The sequence below is a fragment of the Macrobrachium nipponense genome, chromosome 3 (genome assembly GCF_015104395.2).
Source record: "Macrobrachium nipponense isolate FS-2020 chromosome 3, ASM1510439v2, whole genome shotgun sequence".
In the NCBI taxonomy this organism is placed as follows: domain Eukaryota; kingdom Metazoa; phylum Arthropoda; class Malacostraca; order Decapoda; family Palaemonidae; genus Macrobrachium; species Macrobrachium nipponense.
In genome coordinates, this window is record NC_087202.1 from 142,208,210 (window position 1) to 142,225,738 (window position 17,529).

At 37.2% G+C, this 17,529-nt stretch overlaps 1 protein-coding gene across 1 annotated transcript in view; it reads right to left on the reverse strand.

Moving 5' to 3' along the window:
- Positions 1–4,059: 4,059 nt before the first annotated feature.
- The window catches only part of LOC135222546 (uncharacterized), a 42,400-nt gene continuing 28,930 nt past the window's right edge, over positions 4,060–17,529 (reverse strand). The window contains exons 2-5 of the mRNA XM_064260633.1: positions 7,104–7,110; positions 6,441–6,577; positions 5,474–5,687; positions 4,060–4,185 (exon numbers count right to left, since the gene is read on the reverse strand). Of these exons, the coding sequence (XP_064116703.1) occupies positions 4,169–4,185; positions 5,474–5,687; positions 6,441–6,577; positions 7,104–7,110 (375 nt within the window). The 3' untranslated portion in view covers positions 4,060–4,168. The remainder of the gene's footprint in view (positions 4,186–5,473; positions 5,688–6,440; positions 6,578–7,103; positions 7,111–17,529) is intronic.

Here is a 17,529-nt window from a genome sequence, read left to right on the forward strand (position 1 = left end):
AAGCCACAGGAGGACTTACGCTGAGAGAGTGAGATCCACAAGCTGCCTCTGTAACTCTTGTTGTCCTGAGGATGAGCTGTTTGGGTCCCAGGAGGACCTTTGACCTGTCTCGTCATAAGAGAAAGAATCGCAGTTGACAATTCAGGCGGACCTTCATATCAAATGATATTTTCCACACCCTGACGCATTCTGGGCTGTTCTGGAAAGATGGCGCTCATTCTCCAGACTGTGAATTCTCGGAAAAAGTGCTGAGATCAGAGGAACGTTAATGTGCAGTCAGTGTGCTTCCCTGTGGAACTTCTCCAAAGCTCCAGAGGTCCTTAGTTCCTCACACCATTAGCCTGTGGAACAGTCTCCCGACTGATACGTAGTCCATGGGAAATAAGTGAAAAAAGGTGGGTATAAAAATAGATTGCAGTAATATTTGTTTTATTGCATGAAAATGTTATATAGACACATAGTAACATCATATCCAAAATGGGACAAATTCTGCCCTTTTAAAATTGTGTAATTCCCACTTTTAACCTTTTCGGTGGTGGATTTTTTCATATTTTTTTTACAAGTGTTAAAATATAATTTGTCTATCATTTGCTTCAATACCTTATAAACTACTAATTTCACACTAGAGTGTTATAGAATTGGTCTTTTAGAATGGAGGTTTTGCTTTATTTTGGCATTTTTTTCTTTACATGCTAATATTTCGTAAAAGAGATGCTAAGAGAAAATATAGTACACAATTTCACTACCATGCAAAGTAGGTGAAAGGTGTGGGTTCTATCAAATCATATTACGTCCACATTGAAAACGGAGGACATTTTCATTGTTAGGGCTGGAATCTCCTAAAAATTCAATTTTAATATTTGAATATACTGATTGCATATTAATAGTAACATATTTAGAATTGGTCCATTTCAAACACCTGCATTCACCTGGATCAAATGGAGCTGCACTTAATATTTAGAAAAAAAAAAATCCTGAAAATTGACTTGTGGATTACATGTCTGTAAAAGATACAAGATAACCTAAAATGACAAACAGCTCCTTGCAGTGATTTATCAGCTCCTTGCAATAATAGAAATATAAAAGAAAAAATAAAAGAGATCAATTATTTGGCTCAAAGTGCCTCCACAAACTAAATTAGTAAAGTGCAGTGTCTTCATCTATTGATATGTTAACACAAGTGCCAGCTTGACACTCCTCACAAAAATCTGTCTGGGTATAGCCCATCCTTTACAGAAGCCTTTAAAAGGCATTTGCATCTGATTATACTTTCAGTAAGACATCAGGAGCAGGCTGTTATCCATTCCATCGTGCAAGGAACCGAGTTTTTTTCCATTTCTCTTCCATCGTAATCATCGGGTTTAAAATCCGTATTTCCTAGCCAGATTTGTGTTTGATAATAAACACGAAATGAGTAATATTTAGCTGTTCACTCCTAGGCGGCAAGTCCTTTTAACATCAACAGTTCTCGAACTCTTGATGACTTTGCCCCAGAACTTTTTGTCAGTTCATCAAGAGACGCACAATCCGTGCTAGAACTGAAGATCTGAATAATTGCTATTTTTCTTACCTTTTTGATGTCTCAGGAATGGCACTGCATTCTTGAAGAGAACTCTTTGTTTTTTCAAGACAACTCTCTTTCCTGTGGTATTTAATCTTGATGTGGTATCTCATCCACACAGAGCATGCGTAAATGCCAAACGCCTGCCACGTTTCTTCAGAGTCGCATACTAGTTTCTCCAATGTTCCAAATGGGGTGCATCATAATTGGATTTCTGTGATACTAGCAACAGGGGCTGCCTGTAAGGCCTCGTGTGATGGACAGAAGAGAACCAATGTCAGTATCCTCTGCTGTGACATATGTTATTTGAATAAGAAACCCACAAAAAATTACTGTGTATAATGTGTTTAATTATAAATATTTACATTTTATTTTACTCCACACTCGAGTACTTTCAGGCCCTATCTGTGGCTCTTTTTCAAGAGATGCGTAGGTTATTAGCCTGGAACTTCTTGTTGAGCCATCATTTATATGATGGCTGTTCTGATTTCCTTGAGAGTTGCTAATCCCCTCTTGTCGCTCTGATATCCTGAGCTGATTGTCAATTGGATTAACCTTTGTGTAAGGGAGAGGTCACCACAGTCTGCAGACATAAAACCTAATCTCCATGTCACAAGGGGGGTCAGTCATATCTTCCTTTGGTATCAAGCTCGGCTTATGGGATCATCTGAGGTAAAACCTTAGTTTCCTTCCATCACTTTTAATCTCTCTGATGCGTGCTTCTTCTACTACTCTCCTGTGACTAATTTCTATGGGATGTGTTGAGTCCGTGTTTTTAGGGGGGCTGGGACTTTATTTTGGTGGGGTGGATCAGCCCCAATAGCTCCCCCTTGATAACGCCACTGCTTAGGCTATTTGGTCTGCTATATAAGACAATAACTTTCTTCTGAGGTGAAACCTTTGTTTCCTTCTATCACTTTAATCTCTCTGATGCGTGCTCCTTCTTCTACCCTGCTATGACTGATTTTATTGCTTTTGTATATAAGCCTACTGATTTTGAAATCTATCCCATGGTCATTTTCCCAACATTGCCTAACTACAGCACTCCCTCCCCTGAGAGTTGAGCTGTGCTGCCTTTCTGTGTTCTTGGATTCTAGTCCTTATTCCCTTACCTGATTCCACCCCCACATATGTGTCTCCACAATTACTGCAACTGATTATGTATAACCACTTACATCATTTGTATTACTATCTTCTCCTTCCAATTCATTTTTAGATACTTGTTTTTTAAGGTCTTTTTTTATATTATACGAAAGATATTCGTACAATCTGAAATTAGTTTCTATCCTTTCCAAAGAAGAAGAATACAGGTCGCGCCTTGCTTCAGACACCGAAACAGAATACACTTTTAAGATTTAAATAATCTTACTTTTATTTTTAAGAGACTAAAATCTTATCGAAACTAACTCACTGACCTAGAATATTTAACATTTTTTTTATCTTATCATACATTCAGGTAATAATTATTTCTTGGCCCAAAAAATCACCTCCATTATCTGAATGCTTCTGTATGAAATGAACATTACCGTTTTATTTTTTTTTAAACCAAAGAATGCTCTTTTTTTACACACACACACACACACACACTTAAGCACATCTTGCAGACACATCTATAAACGCACGAAAAATAATGTATAAATATCTGTTGTGTGGGGATATTCGCCTTAAAAAACCATCCCTTTTTCGTAACCAATTCCGGACAGACTATACAGACAGCATAAATAAGTCTCCTTGCAGGACAATACATCTCTTCGACTCTTGAGAAATGTCTCTTCGACGACGACACAAATATCCGAATTTCCATTATCAGTCCGTTCGAGGATCCTGACAACACTATGTTTGCTTCTGGCTTGTTGGTATGAAGGCTTCTAGGTGTCATCCTGAAATTTTACTATGAATTTTTATGTAGTCTGTCCGAAATTGGATACGAAAAAGAGATTGTTTTTTTAAGGCAAACATTCCCCACAACAGATATCTATGCATTATTTGCCTTTTGTTTATATATATATATATATATATATATATATATATATATATATATATATATATATATATATATAATATATATGTATGTATATATTTATATATATTGGTGCCATAGGTCTTATTTCTTACTTTGACTTCTATCAGTGCTTTCACAGAAGCGCAATCTACTTTGGATATATAAAAGGTCTTCAATGATGGAAAATTGCCTTAGACAGAATATCCAGACCACTTCTGTTTTGCAACTGGAAGGTTTCAGTTAGGACAGTCTTTGAATGTGGATTGGATATAAACAGAATATTATCAAAATTTCTGTCACTTAGTCAGAACTGAGACCTCTTCATATTATCATGTACACAAAGCTAAAACAAATTATGTAAAATCTAGTATAAATAAAAGTGTGAAGAGATGCCTCGTGAAACAGTTACTTGAAGTCTAAAGAATAGGGATGAAATCACAAAGAGCTGCTTTGCATGCTAAATTTATTTGCAGAATATTCATGAAACATATTTCAGAAATAACAAGTCTTCAATTTGCGATTATGATGAAAAGAATAGTTTCACTCAATTTGGAATCAGTCCTCTCGTTGCAAAGTTAGCCATTGAAGTTTGGCGGTCGGTCTGATCATCTCGATTCCTCTCCTGAAAAGATAAGATCAAAGGCTTCAAAAACATGAAGTTAAAGAACGAGAAAAATTGAGGTAGTATTCTCAAAAATAGGCATCATTCATCACCACTGTATGATTCTTTGATTGGGACTCTTAGAGGGATTTCTATATGATGATACTTACCTATCAAGTTTGATAACAATCAGCTGAAAAAAGGAAAAGAGATTATAAAAAATATGGCAATAACAACAATACAAATGACCTACGTCCCAAGCATATGGTACGACCCAAGAGGGGATCTCAGATGAACAGCCATGAGAAGAAAAGGTCCCATGACCAGCAGCTGAATAAAGTATTGCTTCTTTTCATTTCAAGGCCTAATGGAAAGAGCAGAATAAAAGGGGAGGGATAAAGACTGGGATTTAAACCTGGAGGAAGTGGGGAAGAAAGGATAGAAGCCTAAGGGTGGGGAAAATGGAAGCAGTATTAAATACCTAGGATATTAAAAAAAAAAAAAGTTCCCCAAAATATGCATTCCAAGTTCTGTTCATTTACACCAGTAAACGTGTGTAGCGGAGGTTTGTTGAGAAGAGGGTGATACTCTCGAGTCTAAGAGAATGGATGCTGCCAATTAGTTTACTTATAGAAAACTGAAAATAAGGCCACTCTGCAATAAAGGAGAGCAAGATTTGGAGAAAGGCTGACCCAAGGTAGAAAGAAAGTAGGGCCCTAGAGGACGGATGACAAGGATAATAGGTCCTTCAGAAAAAGTCGCAAAAGAAAGCGGGTACTATAGAAGATGTAACAAATGAAAGATTTTCCTCAAGAAGAGGTGACAATGGAAAATAAAGCCTAGAAACGACCTGAGGTAAGACCAGTAATCAGATGAGCTACCTTTCATTCAATCACGTTGAGAGGAGGAACTAAAGGATGAAGTTCTTGAAAGAAGGTACCATGACGATGACCGCTAACAGCGATTAGAGTGGAGATGTTGCATTTTCAATCTCAATAAAAATAGTAAATTGTTAAGTAACTATCAAACAGAACAATGGAGTGTCTCTATTATTATTCAAAAGATGAAGAAGACCGCTATTCAAATGGAACAAGCCCACCACAAGGTCCATTGACTTGAAATTCAAGCTTGTAAATATTCTGGTGTTTATTAGGAAGAAGTAAGAGGAAATCAAGGGGAATATGGATAAAAGGAGATCCTATTTACTAAAAAAAATGAATAAAGATGAAATTAAACAGGTAAACAGGCAAACCCTATGCAGTCACACAGATGAACAGCATCAAATCAAGGAAATGAAACTCTTTCTTACCATTACCGACCGTTCCCGTTCCCGTTCCCGTTACCGTTGCCATTGCCGTTGCCGTTACCATACCCGTTACCGTTGCCATGCCCGTGAGGATCCACGCAACAGAGACAGTCCCTCTGACCACAGAATTTGAAGACCTTCCCGGGACACACGTGGGGACCGTCTTTTCGGAAGCAGTAGCCTCCAGCACCTGTGCACCTGACCGTCTCGTCGCAACCTTTGATCGTCGACGAAAAAACAATATTCGCCAGTATTATTATCATTATTATTATTATTATTATTGTTATTATTATTATTATTATTATTATTATTATTATTATTATTATTATTATTATTATTATTATTATTATTATTATTATTATTATTATTATTCAAAAGATGAAGAACCATATACAAGGCAGTTAAAGGGGCCAATGGCTTGAAATTTAAGCTTCCAAAGAATATGGTCCTCATTAGGAAGTAAAGGGAAATACAGAAAGAGGGGATCTCACTTATTAAGAAAAATAAAATACATAAATACATTAATGAATCGATAAAAAATGCATTGAAATTCAAGGAAAATAACATAAGGTAATGATGCATGCATCTCCTTGGCTGGAACTTCTGAAGAAGTTCCAATTGCACGACATCCTCAGTAAGGAGACTGTTCCTCTGTCCAGTGGTGAGGAATAAAAGACCTCTACAACTGTCATAGGTATATATATATATATATATATATATATATATATATATATATATATATATATTGGAGGGGTGACTAATGTAAAGAGCAATCTGGTATCCCATCTTAGCCCAGGTCGGAAGTAAAAAGGAAAGGAATGGAAGGAAGAGGTTGAGTGTTCTATCAGTCAGGAAAAACAGAAGCAGGGGAGAATCCTAAAGTTTGGCGGTAGAAAGTAGTAAATGGAAATTATTCCACAACAGATTTGGGATCTAATCTTACCATTGAAGAAGAGGATTATTCACTCACCTCCCTTGCAACAGGAGCAGCTGTCTCTACGCAACCATTGGGGTCGAGAACACCTGTGCAGTTGCCTGATTCAGAAGAAGCAATGCACAACCCTCCAACATCTCCGCATGCAGGTAATGTGTCACAAGTAGAAGTATCTGAAAAGATGAATGACTTAATATTAGTTGTTGTAGTACTCAGAGGATGAAGACAAAGAACCTATCGTATGGAACAAGCCCACCAAAGGGGTCGTTGACTCGGAATCCAGCTTCCAAAGAATATTAAGGTGTTCATTAGGAACAGTTAAGAGCAGGTAGAGGGAAATAGACAAAAAGAGGAGATCTTACTTACTAATGAAGAAATAATAGATATCAGATGATACAGACAGACACAATAAGAGCACCTTTAAGAGCCGAATGACATCATCATACTAGCTCCCAGAGCTGGGACTTGGGCCGGAATTAAATGTTTCATTCTTATATATTCATTATTCTAAGCACTATGAGCATTGATAACTTCACCTGTGTTCCTACAATAATCAAAAGAAACGTGATTTGAAGAGAAGGCCTCATCATAAGACGAAGAGAGTCGGTCACACCAGAGAGAGACTGAAAAGTTTCCTTGATTCAACTTACAATTTTGTCTTCGGGTTTTAGTGATGTCCTTAACACCAGATGTACTTACCTGTAGTCTGAAATAGAAGCAAAAATAAAACTAATAAAAAATTAACATCACCTGGTATTGAGAGTTATTGCCTCAAACTAAATGGACAGGAAAATAAAGGTACAAATTATAACAATATTGGGCACAATTATATTGTCAGCATCTTTTGATATGAAACTAAAAAATGATACAGAAGATGAGGAAACCCTCTTCATATGGAAAAAACCAACCAAAGAATATTAATGTGTTCAGTAGGAAGATTTAAGAGGAGGTAAGGGGAAATACAGAAAGAAGAAATCTCGCTTATTAAAAAAGAAGAGGAAAAATAAATCAATTAATAGATGAAAGAGTATTATCATACAAGGAGGATAGTATTAGCTAATAATGCCAATTAAAGTGTGACAAGACAGAGAAGAGAAAAAATCTGGGATGTATCAAAGATGTCTGACGTAACAAGGGATGGATGGCTACGATTAGGAATGATGGTATCAGAGGGTCAACAAAGGTGGTTGAAATATCGAAGAGACAAGTGCAGGAAGGAGGGAACTCACTGAGAAGGTACGACGGACACCTTCAACTGAGGAGGGAGGATGACCATACTGGAACGCATAGATCCTATGGAGATGGAAGTACTACAGGGCAGACGAAGAAGGCGAGGAGGAAGACCAAGAAAGAGATGGATGGAGAGATTGTTTTTTTTGTGTGTGTGTGAGAGAGAGAGAGAGAGAGAGAGAGAGTAGTTGTGTTGAGAGAAGGGACTTGATGAAGCAGAAGAGCACTACAGAGGTCGAAGAAAGAACGAGGCGTATCCAAAACAGCGAACCCCACTGGTCTAAAATGAGAAGAAGGAGAATAAGAAGAAGAATAAGAAGAAGAAGAAGAAGAAGGAAGAAGAAAACGTGAAGAAGAGGTGAAAGCTTTTTGCTTGTTTAAAGTGAATGAGTAACCCATATTCAGTTATACATTATATCAAGACAATATCCTATTATATTTTTAAACACTGCAAATGTAAACAATATCTACATTTCTTTCATAATGGGTCGAAGTATGGAGTGTCTGTGAAAAAAAAGCAACGCTTTCAAGATTGAGAGAGAGAGAGAGAGAGAGAGAGAGAGAGAGAGAGAGAGCTGCTTTCGCTATCCACTATATCTTATTCTTGTATTTGTGGTCTAAAGTACAGATATTGTGCCTTCAATTTTGCCTCCCATTAAAATTCGAGCTAAGTCGCAGGGAAAGATCTGAAATGGAAAATAAATCGTTGATGAAAAAAATTATTCATCAACAAATTATTTTCTCTTTAGATTTTTTCCATCGACTGAGTTAAACCTTTATCTGGGAGAAACATTAATGGCCAATTTCCTCAGCTTTCTTAACTACGCAAACAAGAATAAAGTAGAGTTCATTGAGAAATAAGCTATTTCAAGTCTCTCTCTCTCTCTCTCTCTCTCTCCAAAGTATTAATTTAAAGCTTAAGATTATTCCACAAAAGCTTATTTTGACCTGTTATAAAACAAACGTAAGCATCTTTTAAATTTACACATTTTAGAATCAACTTTTTTGTGGTTTTCTGGATACAGAACTGAACATTAAGCGAGAAGAAGAAGAGTTCGAGACACTACTAAAACTGACAGACAGACAGACAGACAAACAAAAATACTACCTGGCAGACGCCAGTAAGAAATGAGCAGGGTCGCGAAGACCACACAAACGCTTGAAAATATCCATCGTTGGACCGGAAAAGAAGAAGAAGGATGCTTGATTGATCCGGTTGAACTCGGAGAGAACTTCGGTTCTTCGTCGGTTCTTCTTCAGCTCTTTGGTTCTCCGGAGAAGGCGAGAAATCACTCTCGACTGACGACGGTGTGCCCTCTCCTCTGGTTTTTATAGCCCCTCTGCACCGTCCGTCAGGGTTGGTTGACCTTCGAATTGTGGCACTGGTGAAGCCACGTGTGACGTGTGATGGCTGATTAGCATTAGATTTTTAGGTCGCGTGAGGGCGTTGGTGAAACTTGTGGGCGTTATGAGTACAGAATCATTATTTTGAGCGAGTACCATTAGGCTTGAAACGAACACCAAAACTCCCTTCCTAAACTGAAAAGTTTATAGCAAACAGAATTACAGACTTATTCGTTGGTATTTTTAAACAAAATTACTATTTCATACTACCATATCTAACGAATACAAACGGAACACGTTAACTTAAAAAAATTGAAATGCTTTTATTGAGTTTTTAAGATATCCCAAAAATAAGTATTTTGCACTCAAAATGGAATCAACTCACAAAAATAAATAAATAAATAAATAAAATGTAGTTTTTATCAAATTTCAAAGAATTTTAAGATCAAGGGTCAACTGAGCCATTTGTTTTGAGATGATTTTTGTACGGTTGTAACCCTTGAGTATAACCGTAAGATCTGTTAGGGCGACCTAGTTGGAACTTAGGATTGTGCTAAACGAATCAGGGCGTCTGAAAAGACTCAGGGTGTCTCAGAAGACTCAGTGTCTGGAAAGACTCAGATTTGTCTATGTAACAATTTTTTTTTCTTTTCCTAAAGAAATTTGGACGAACCACAACCTACTGGTTTACATCGAGCGCATGAAAGGAAATAACTAGAGAATTTTACGTTGGGCTCTACAATTGCAAGAATTCTCTCATGTGATAGAACACGTTAAGGGATCAGAGAATCGAATTCCCGATGCCCTTTCTCGGCTATAGACTTGATCACAACCTTGCTCCCCTCCCCTCGCCCTTGTCGTCTCTTCAATGGGTTTTTTGCATGGATTTTTTTTTTTTTTTTTTTGTAGTAAGTTGTACATTAAAGAGATGTGAGGATGAGTATGATGTGTATTTAGCTTGGAGTTTGGTTTATTAGCTCCTAGGTAGTCTTCTTAGTTTGGAATTTAAGGTTTTTGTCTTTTGACCCAAGGGATAACCTGTAGTGACCTAAATACGAGCGGTCATAACAAGTAGGCCGATATGGGAGGGTCTGTTTTGTGTAGATTCACTGTTATTGGCTGAATTGGAGACATTCATTGTCTCTGGTGATAACTATTTTGTGTACCAGTGTGAGTTCTGGTTTATTTTGGTTTGGTCTTCTCTGTTGGGTAGACTGCAAGTTTTCATTGTGTGACAATTCAGTTTTTGATATTAGTTTGTTTGTGTAATGGTGGTATTAATTAGTAAATTTTATTTTTTTTCAGGTTTCAGGATCGATACTTTCCTTTTTCCTACCGATGTATATGTTTGGTGTTGACTTTAGAGTAATGTGTTGAATCCTTTTTTTTAAATTGCTAATTCATGTGTTTCTTTAGCCACACAGAGGTAGTGCACCATTTCCCCTACCGACGTTGGTGTCTTAATTGATGCAAGTCTGCATCCCATTTGTTGTAAGTTGGACACTTGGATGATATTCAAGACAGCTGCTTCAAATCACCATAGGGGCTGTACGGACATGTGTGAATGTTGACAGCAGTTGATGACCGCCATTAATAGAACGCTGAAACTAGTCTCGTCGCCACAAACATACGCCAGTTTACAGCAGGAGCCCAACTACGTATCCACTTCAGTTATCCGGAAAACTTCTGTGATATCAAACTACGCCCGAAAAATGCTTACAAATTGATTATTGTGTACTGCTACAGCAAATCAGAACCTTAATGTTTATTGTGTTATTATATTGTTATTTTATTTCTACATTTTGATTTATGCATTTTAATGGTTATACTAATCTCTGCTGAAAGTGGTAGTTAAATTGGTGGTTATTATATCGAAAAGCCACTACACACTCGGAACCACCGTTTCCTTTATAGTGTGTGGAGTCTACAAATGGATACAATACATACATAGTTAAATATGAGTAGGGAAAAAGACCCCATTTCGGCTCAACCTCAACATCCGACCCCCATTTTGGCTCAAGATATACTCTACGGATGAAAAAAAAACATTTCTGCACAAATATGAATATGTAGTGAAAAAATTCTAAGTCCCTTAACCTAATCTAACCCAACCTAACCTAGCCCAACCTAACCTACCCAATGTTACAGTACGGTTGATAACTAACACGCTGGAACAGAAATTTGAAGAATGTCAATTTCGGAATGATAGACTATTAGAAGAATATTCACAAAGGATATATGAAGTATGGGAACAATGCTGATATGTGCACTAGAACAATCCAGGTGTATTTTACCTTTCACACCAGAGCTGACAGTTAACCCGGTCGAAACGAGAAGAATAGGTACAGAGGGTGTCATCTATCGTCGGAGCGTCTATCCCCTCTGCTTTAAACATTCGTTATCAGTTATGACTCTTCTTATCACACCCGACTTCCAATCTGAAAACATTTCGTCATTTCTTTGGAATATTTGAAATAGTATCTCGTTGCTCACTGATCACGTCCTGTGTAAATGGTGTACTGATAAAACCTCTTTCATTCCCGACAGTATATTCCTTATTAGCTGTCAAAGAAGATAATCAAATTTCTGTGTTACGTTTTCCCACGTAGAAACATACCCAAAGAGGACTCTAAAGTGTTAGATGTAAAGACTAAAGGTTTATTTCTACTATTAACGGTAATATAAATCCTCCTACATCAGCTGAGGCGAATATTCCTAAATATCTAATTAACGGCCCTAACGTGCCTTTTAAAGACATTTCTAATTCTCTAGTATCCATCCATTTCACCCTCTAATGTCACACTGATTTATCCTAGCTTAATCGATTGATAAAATACCTTCCGTATCCCCAAAAAACATTATGTGAGGCTTTAGCACTGGCCCTGCCAATCTAATCGTTATCCTCATACTAGCGGAAATTTCGACCGGTAGCGAATCCTCCATATCCTCGGTCGTGAAACTAAAAATGAAAACATGTCTCCCCCTTTTAAAAGCATTGTAAGGGATCATGTTTTCATGCCTGGCCCCGATTGCTTTTCATATGATAATTGCGTATTCTCCCGGGGAATGAACTTTGAATATCATATATAATGTTCCTGTTAATATTGATACGTATACTTACTTAACTCGCAGTGTTCGAAATATAACCCATTCCTAGCATATTTTCCCGAAAAATTCTTCATATCAACCAAGGCGACTGTTAACTTCTCGGGAATACACGTTCAAAATGCCTGATCGATTAATATAGATGCTTTATTCGTTCCGATGATATATGTTTTAAACTGATAAAGCCTCATTCAAAGTGGACATGGCGTTATAGTGTGGGGTAACCCTATTAATCCATAATTTTTGCCTTCTCCACATCCAAATGGTTCAACTCTTCATTTATATCTATACCCAAAATCCAGCTGTTATTAGCCATTTCTAACTTAATTCTCAAGTCCACCGAATCTAGTAAATACATGTCAATACTTGCTAGATTCAAGGAACAAGGGGAAGTAGACATGTCTACCAACCGATTTAGGAGTCGCCATGAAACTCGTTTCCCACCTTGCAGCGTCCTGGAAGGTATTAGCTGTGAATGCTCTAATTTACCAAATGTCCCATCATAATCGATATTAAAAAATCCACTCCGTCATAGCAGTCATCGCACTGGGTTTAATTTTCTTTAAAAGTTTTATATATGATTGAGATAGTGAAATATTGGACAAGATTCCACCAACTTCCTCATTCAAAAAATATGGATACGGATCTGAAAAGTGTTACTTATTCCGTTGACAAATGCGTCCTTACATTTACCAGTATTCAAACGTGATATGCTATCCCATGAAAAAAGCTTCTGATTCAGGAACCTTCTTTAACGTCCATTGCATAGTATTTCCCATCTTTTTCTTTAGAGGAATAACCTGTAAATACCTCGAAAACTGACCTATGACTATTAAAGGATATTTATTATCTTCGTTATAAGGAGCCAGTTTAGACATGTCAGTCAGATCACTGCTAACGGCGACACGATGTTTCGGAGATACGACCTTTCTTCTTCGGAATTTCTTCAGTGACTTTATGTCAAGTATAAGAGGGTTGACTCTGTAGGACATTTTTGACATCATCTCAATTATATTCTTCTCAACCTTCCTCACATCTCTGAATAATGTATTTATGCTGCTAAAACTGCCGGGGTATTCAACACATCATATATTCTTCCTCAGTCACCCCCACTGTTGATAGATAATTTGATATTCGGTTACACAGTCATATTAGTCCTGAGCTGTAAGCTATCAGTAGGTGCGCTAGCTGTGAGGTGAACCAGTAGATAACTGTATTACTGGATACGAGATAATGCCTTCTTATATATCTCGGAGAATTTGCCACCCTTCTGACGTCCGAATAACTGATGAACCAAAGTTTCAATTTGAACCATGTCTCTATTCTACATTAGAATGTGATGGGAGCAGTTGAGACTGATGTTTCTACTGAATTTACACGAATGGAATACATTCTGCGTTATGAACATGACTGACATTGACGAATGCTGTCCAGCAGTAAACGCGTCTGTGATGTGTTTATTATCACTCCTCGCTTCTAGAAAGCAGTCATCGAGAATGTATAACAGTCCCATGTCAGTCGTCCCTCGATCTATAAATTCAAAGGGGTTTCAATAATTATTTACTAACCCTGATCTTCTCCTATAGACGAGTACTTCTCTAATGGATGTTCATTCACCCTGCAGTAGATTACTATATTATGAATTTCTCTTCATACTCTTCAATTATTTCCTGGCAAATCACACTCTTTCCCGAGTTGCTGCTGTACTACCCTGCTATGATAATTCGGGACAGATATGCGAATAGATCTACTGCTTCTGCGGAGAAAAAAAATTACTTGCATCTCAAAGGTTTCCGATGATGACACTATTCATACAAAGAGAAAGAAAGTGTAAAATAAGGGTAGCAAATATTTTATTTACATAGACAGACAATAGAAAAGAATGCATTTTTTGCACACTGAATAGTCATATCGTAGTAAATTTCTTATTTACAAGCATGGATTCTTCACAGTTTCTTGGATTTTGTGCTTGTACTCCAATGATTTTGCCACTCATTACAGATGCTGTGACGTAGCACTGTGCTATTAGTTGATTAATATTCAGGCCAAGATTACAGAGCTTCTCTAACAACGCATAGCTACAGAAGTAGCATAAAGATTCTTCAAAGAAATGAATCCTATGTACTAACACCAGAGAACTACGATTTAGGGTATCCATAGATTAATCAAGGGAAATGTACATGCACTGTTACATGCTACTACTATTCCATAATCCGACAACATAACTTCAATGTCACACAGTTGCATTATTTTGTTTCTTTCCCCCGTCTTGTTATCATCCATATATGAGGCGCCCAGCGGAGCAAGGGCGCAAGCGCCACCGCAGCTAAAATAGAGTAGCAGTACAACATTTTTCCTCAAGCTTTCCTCTACCCGTCAGTACTTCATATGGGAACTTAGGCTTGAAACAGTATGGTCTAATATGCCATTAAACACGAGTACTTTTCCACCCTTATGCGACATTGAAACTTCTGATGAGAGACTCGCTTGCACTAGGGCGCTTCTCCACCGTCCCTTTACAACAGGGGTGATGCTTTCCAGGGGTATGGGGGAATGGAGCATTCGTCGTCTCTCTCTCCTATCTCCCGCTCAATCTCAGCGACCAATGAAAATGCTCACAGACTGGGCTCGCGTTTCTATTGGCTAACTTGGCTTGACGCTGCTCTCATCTTGTATGACAGGACACAGACTTCATCCCGTTCTTTCTGTGTGTCCCAACTTTTTCTATTCTATCATGCTTTGTTATTGTTTTCACTTTTACGAGTATTTTCGTAGCAATTAAATATTTTAATTACTAGGGCTGATAGTGTTAATAATAATGATAAAAAAAGAGATGGTTATTAGTGAAGGTGAATCTATTAATAGCGATACAAGAGAAGTTATTGTTGAGCTGGGAAAATAATTATCGCTAAAAAAAATTATGTAATGAAGGTAAGATTTATGCTTGCTGATAGACTCCTTAACTTTAAGAAGTATAAGCACGTAAAATTGGAACCTGCTAGTGCTGATGGGTGTTTTGAGAAAGCTACTATGTCCATGATACAGGCATTGTTTAAAGACTATTGGGGCATGGAAGACAATGGCCAGACGTCGTTTTTTGCAGAAATGAATGGTGCCGGTGCCAGTAAAACGTCTCAGTATACCTGCTGAGGAAAGTTAAGTACACAAACAAATTACTGATTAAGAAAGTTCTATTTTTCTTACTCATTTCTTAATTTTATTTATCTTTCTCGTTTATTTATTATTCTTTACTCTTTTTCATATTTAGTGTGTGAACACATTAAGAAGCTACCGACCAATGACATCTCATCCTCCCACGAAATCTTTTAGCCTCGTGCCCTACATGGAATCGAATCTTGGGGTTGTGAAGCTGTATATGTATGTGAAGTTTATTAAAGATGAACATCCAAATGTAACACATTTCTTTAATTATTATAGTAACGTATTTAGGACCGAGTTTAATGTTGGTTTTATGCCTTCAGTTGTTGATATATGCAATACCTTTGATTTACTGACATCACATATTGCAAAATACAACACAATAAAATGAGTTGTGAAAAGGCTCAGTTTGATGAAATGCAGCGGAAATTGGATGCACATAATAAAGTGCTTGCAACACAAGCTAGAGCTGCACTTGATAGCTTTAGTAGTTCAGGACAGAGATGATCTTAAGGATGTTGTCTCGATCTGTAACAAACACTACCGACACCCTAGTGTTGCTTTTATAGGAAAATCGTGGACATACAACTTGCGCGTTTTATCGTAAAAACACGTAAATCGACCATGACCTGTGGGACGAGGTTACGGGACAGTAACGGTCATCCGAGATAATGAGTTGTGTTAACCATTACATTGATAATAATCATGTGACAACAAAGACTGTGCTTTTTTCTGACAACTGTGCTGAGGTGTTTAATAACTGAGATATGGTCGAAGAAATTAGATTAAACTGCAACTATCGTAATAATCAAGAAAAATAACAAGACTGCGCTCTGTACTTTTACCTTACATTTTATGCTATAGCTTAAGCATAACATAATAATGCCATAACGTTTGGATATATAGTATACGGACAAATTTCCTTTAAAATGGTGAAAACTAGATTAACAACATACGGTTGTTTTATCATGAAACAAATAATTTCAAAAATGAAAGAAAGTAAATATAAATTTGTGTATACCTTTGATAATACTGTAAAAAACAAGTATGTAAAAATAAATGGGAAGAGAAGACAGTAATACGATGATGTAGCGGGGATAATGCATAATCAATTGCAACAATTGTGGAGACAAATATGTGGGGGAATCAGGTAGGGGAATAAGGACTAGAATCCAAGAACATAGAAGGCAGTACAGTTTAATTCTCAGGGGAGTGCTATAGCTAGGCATTGTTGGGAAAATGACCATAGGATAGATTTTATAAACAGTATAGGCTTATATACATCAAAAGCAATACAATTAGCCACCAGGAGGGTAGTAGAAGGAGCACTCATCAGAGAGATTAAAGTAATAGAAGGAAACAAAGGTTTTACCTCAGAAAATCCCATAAGCCGAGCTTGATATTAAAAGAAGCTAAGATTGACACTGTTGACCTGGAGATTAGGTTTTCTGCCAACAGACTTTTGGTGACCACTCCCTTACCACAAGGGTTAATCCCATTGACCATTCAAGCTCCAGGATGATCAGAGCGACAAGAGGGGATTAGCCAACTCTCAAGGAGGAAACCAGAACAGCCATCACATAAATGACAGCTCAACGAAAAACGAAGTTTCCAGAAGACTGCTAGCCTTGACCTAGGCTGACAACCTAAACATCTCTTGAAAATGGGCCAAAGATAGGGCCTGAAAGTCCTCGAGTGTGGGAGTAAAATTATAATTTAAATTAAATACTTAGAAGTAGTAAACAAGTTACACAGTGATTTTGTGGGTTTCGTTTTCAATGAAACTTTATAGTTAGGCTGTCACCCAGTATAGGTTATAGTCTAGTCCTGATTAACTGTTTATGTCTACTATAGCTAGGCTAGCCTATCACCTAGGTTAGGTTATTGTCTAATCAGTCTAATTATTTAATTCCCTTTTAAGGTATGCACATGATAGCCTACAGTGTTAAGACAATAATAAGCATACAGGCTAAAAAAATAAAAAAATAAAATGTCTGTAGCCTTATATCTAATTCTTAGGTCTTTGGTGTAAACTTAGGTATGGCTAGGCCCATATACGAAAATTGGCATTGTCCTTAAACTTATCCTTAATCCAGTCAACTAAAACTTTTTAAATTAACTTGAAATTATGTATTCAGCTTTCAAGAAATAAAATGCTGTCAAAACTTGGTTTTTATACGCCTCTCTTTTTGTACGTTTCAGTTTTCGTAGACTTACTTTCTGCAAAATTTTGTCTTGGTTATTATATGTTTCCTCAGTTTTCGTGCACTCGGAAACGCTCCATCAG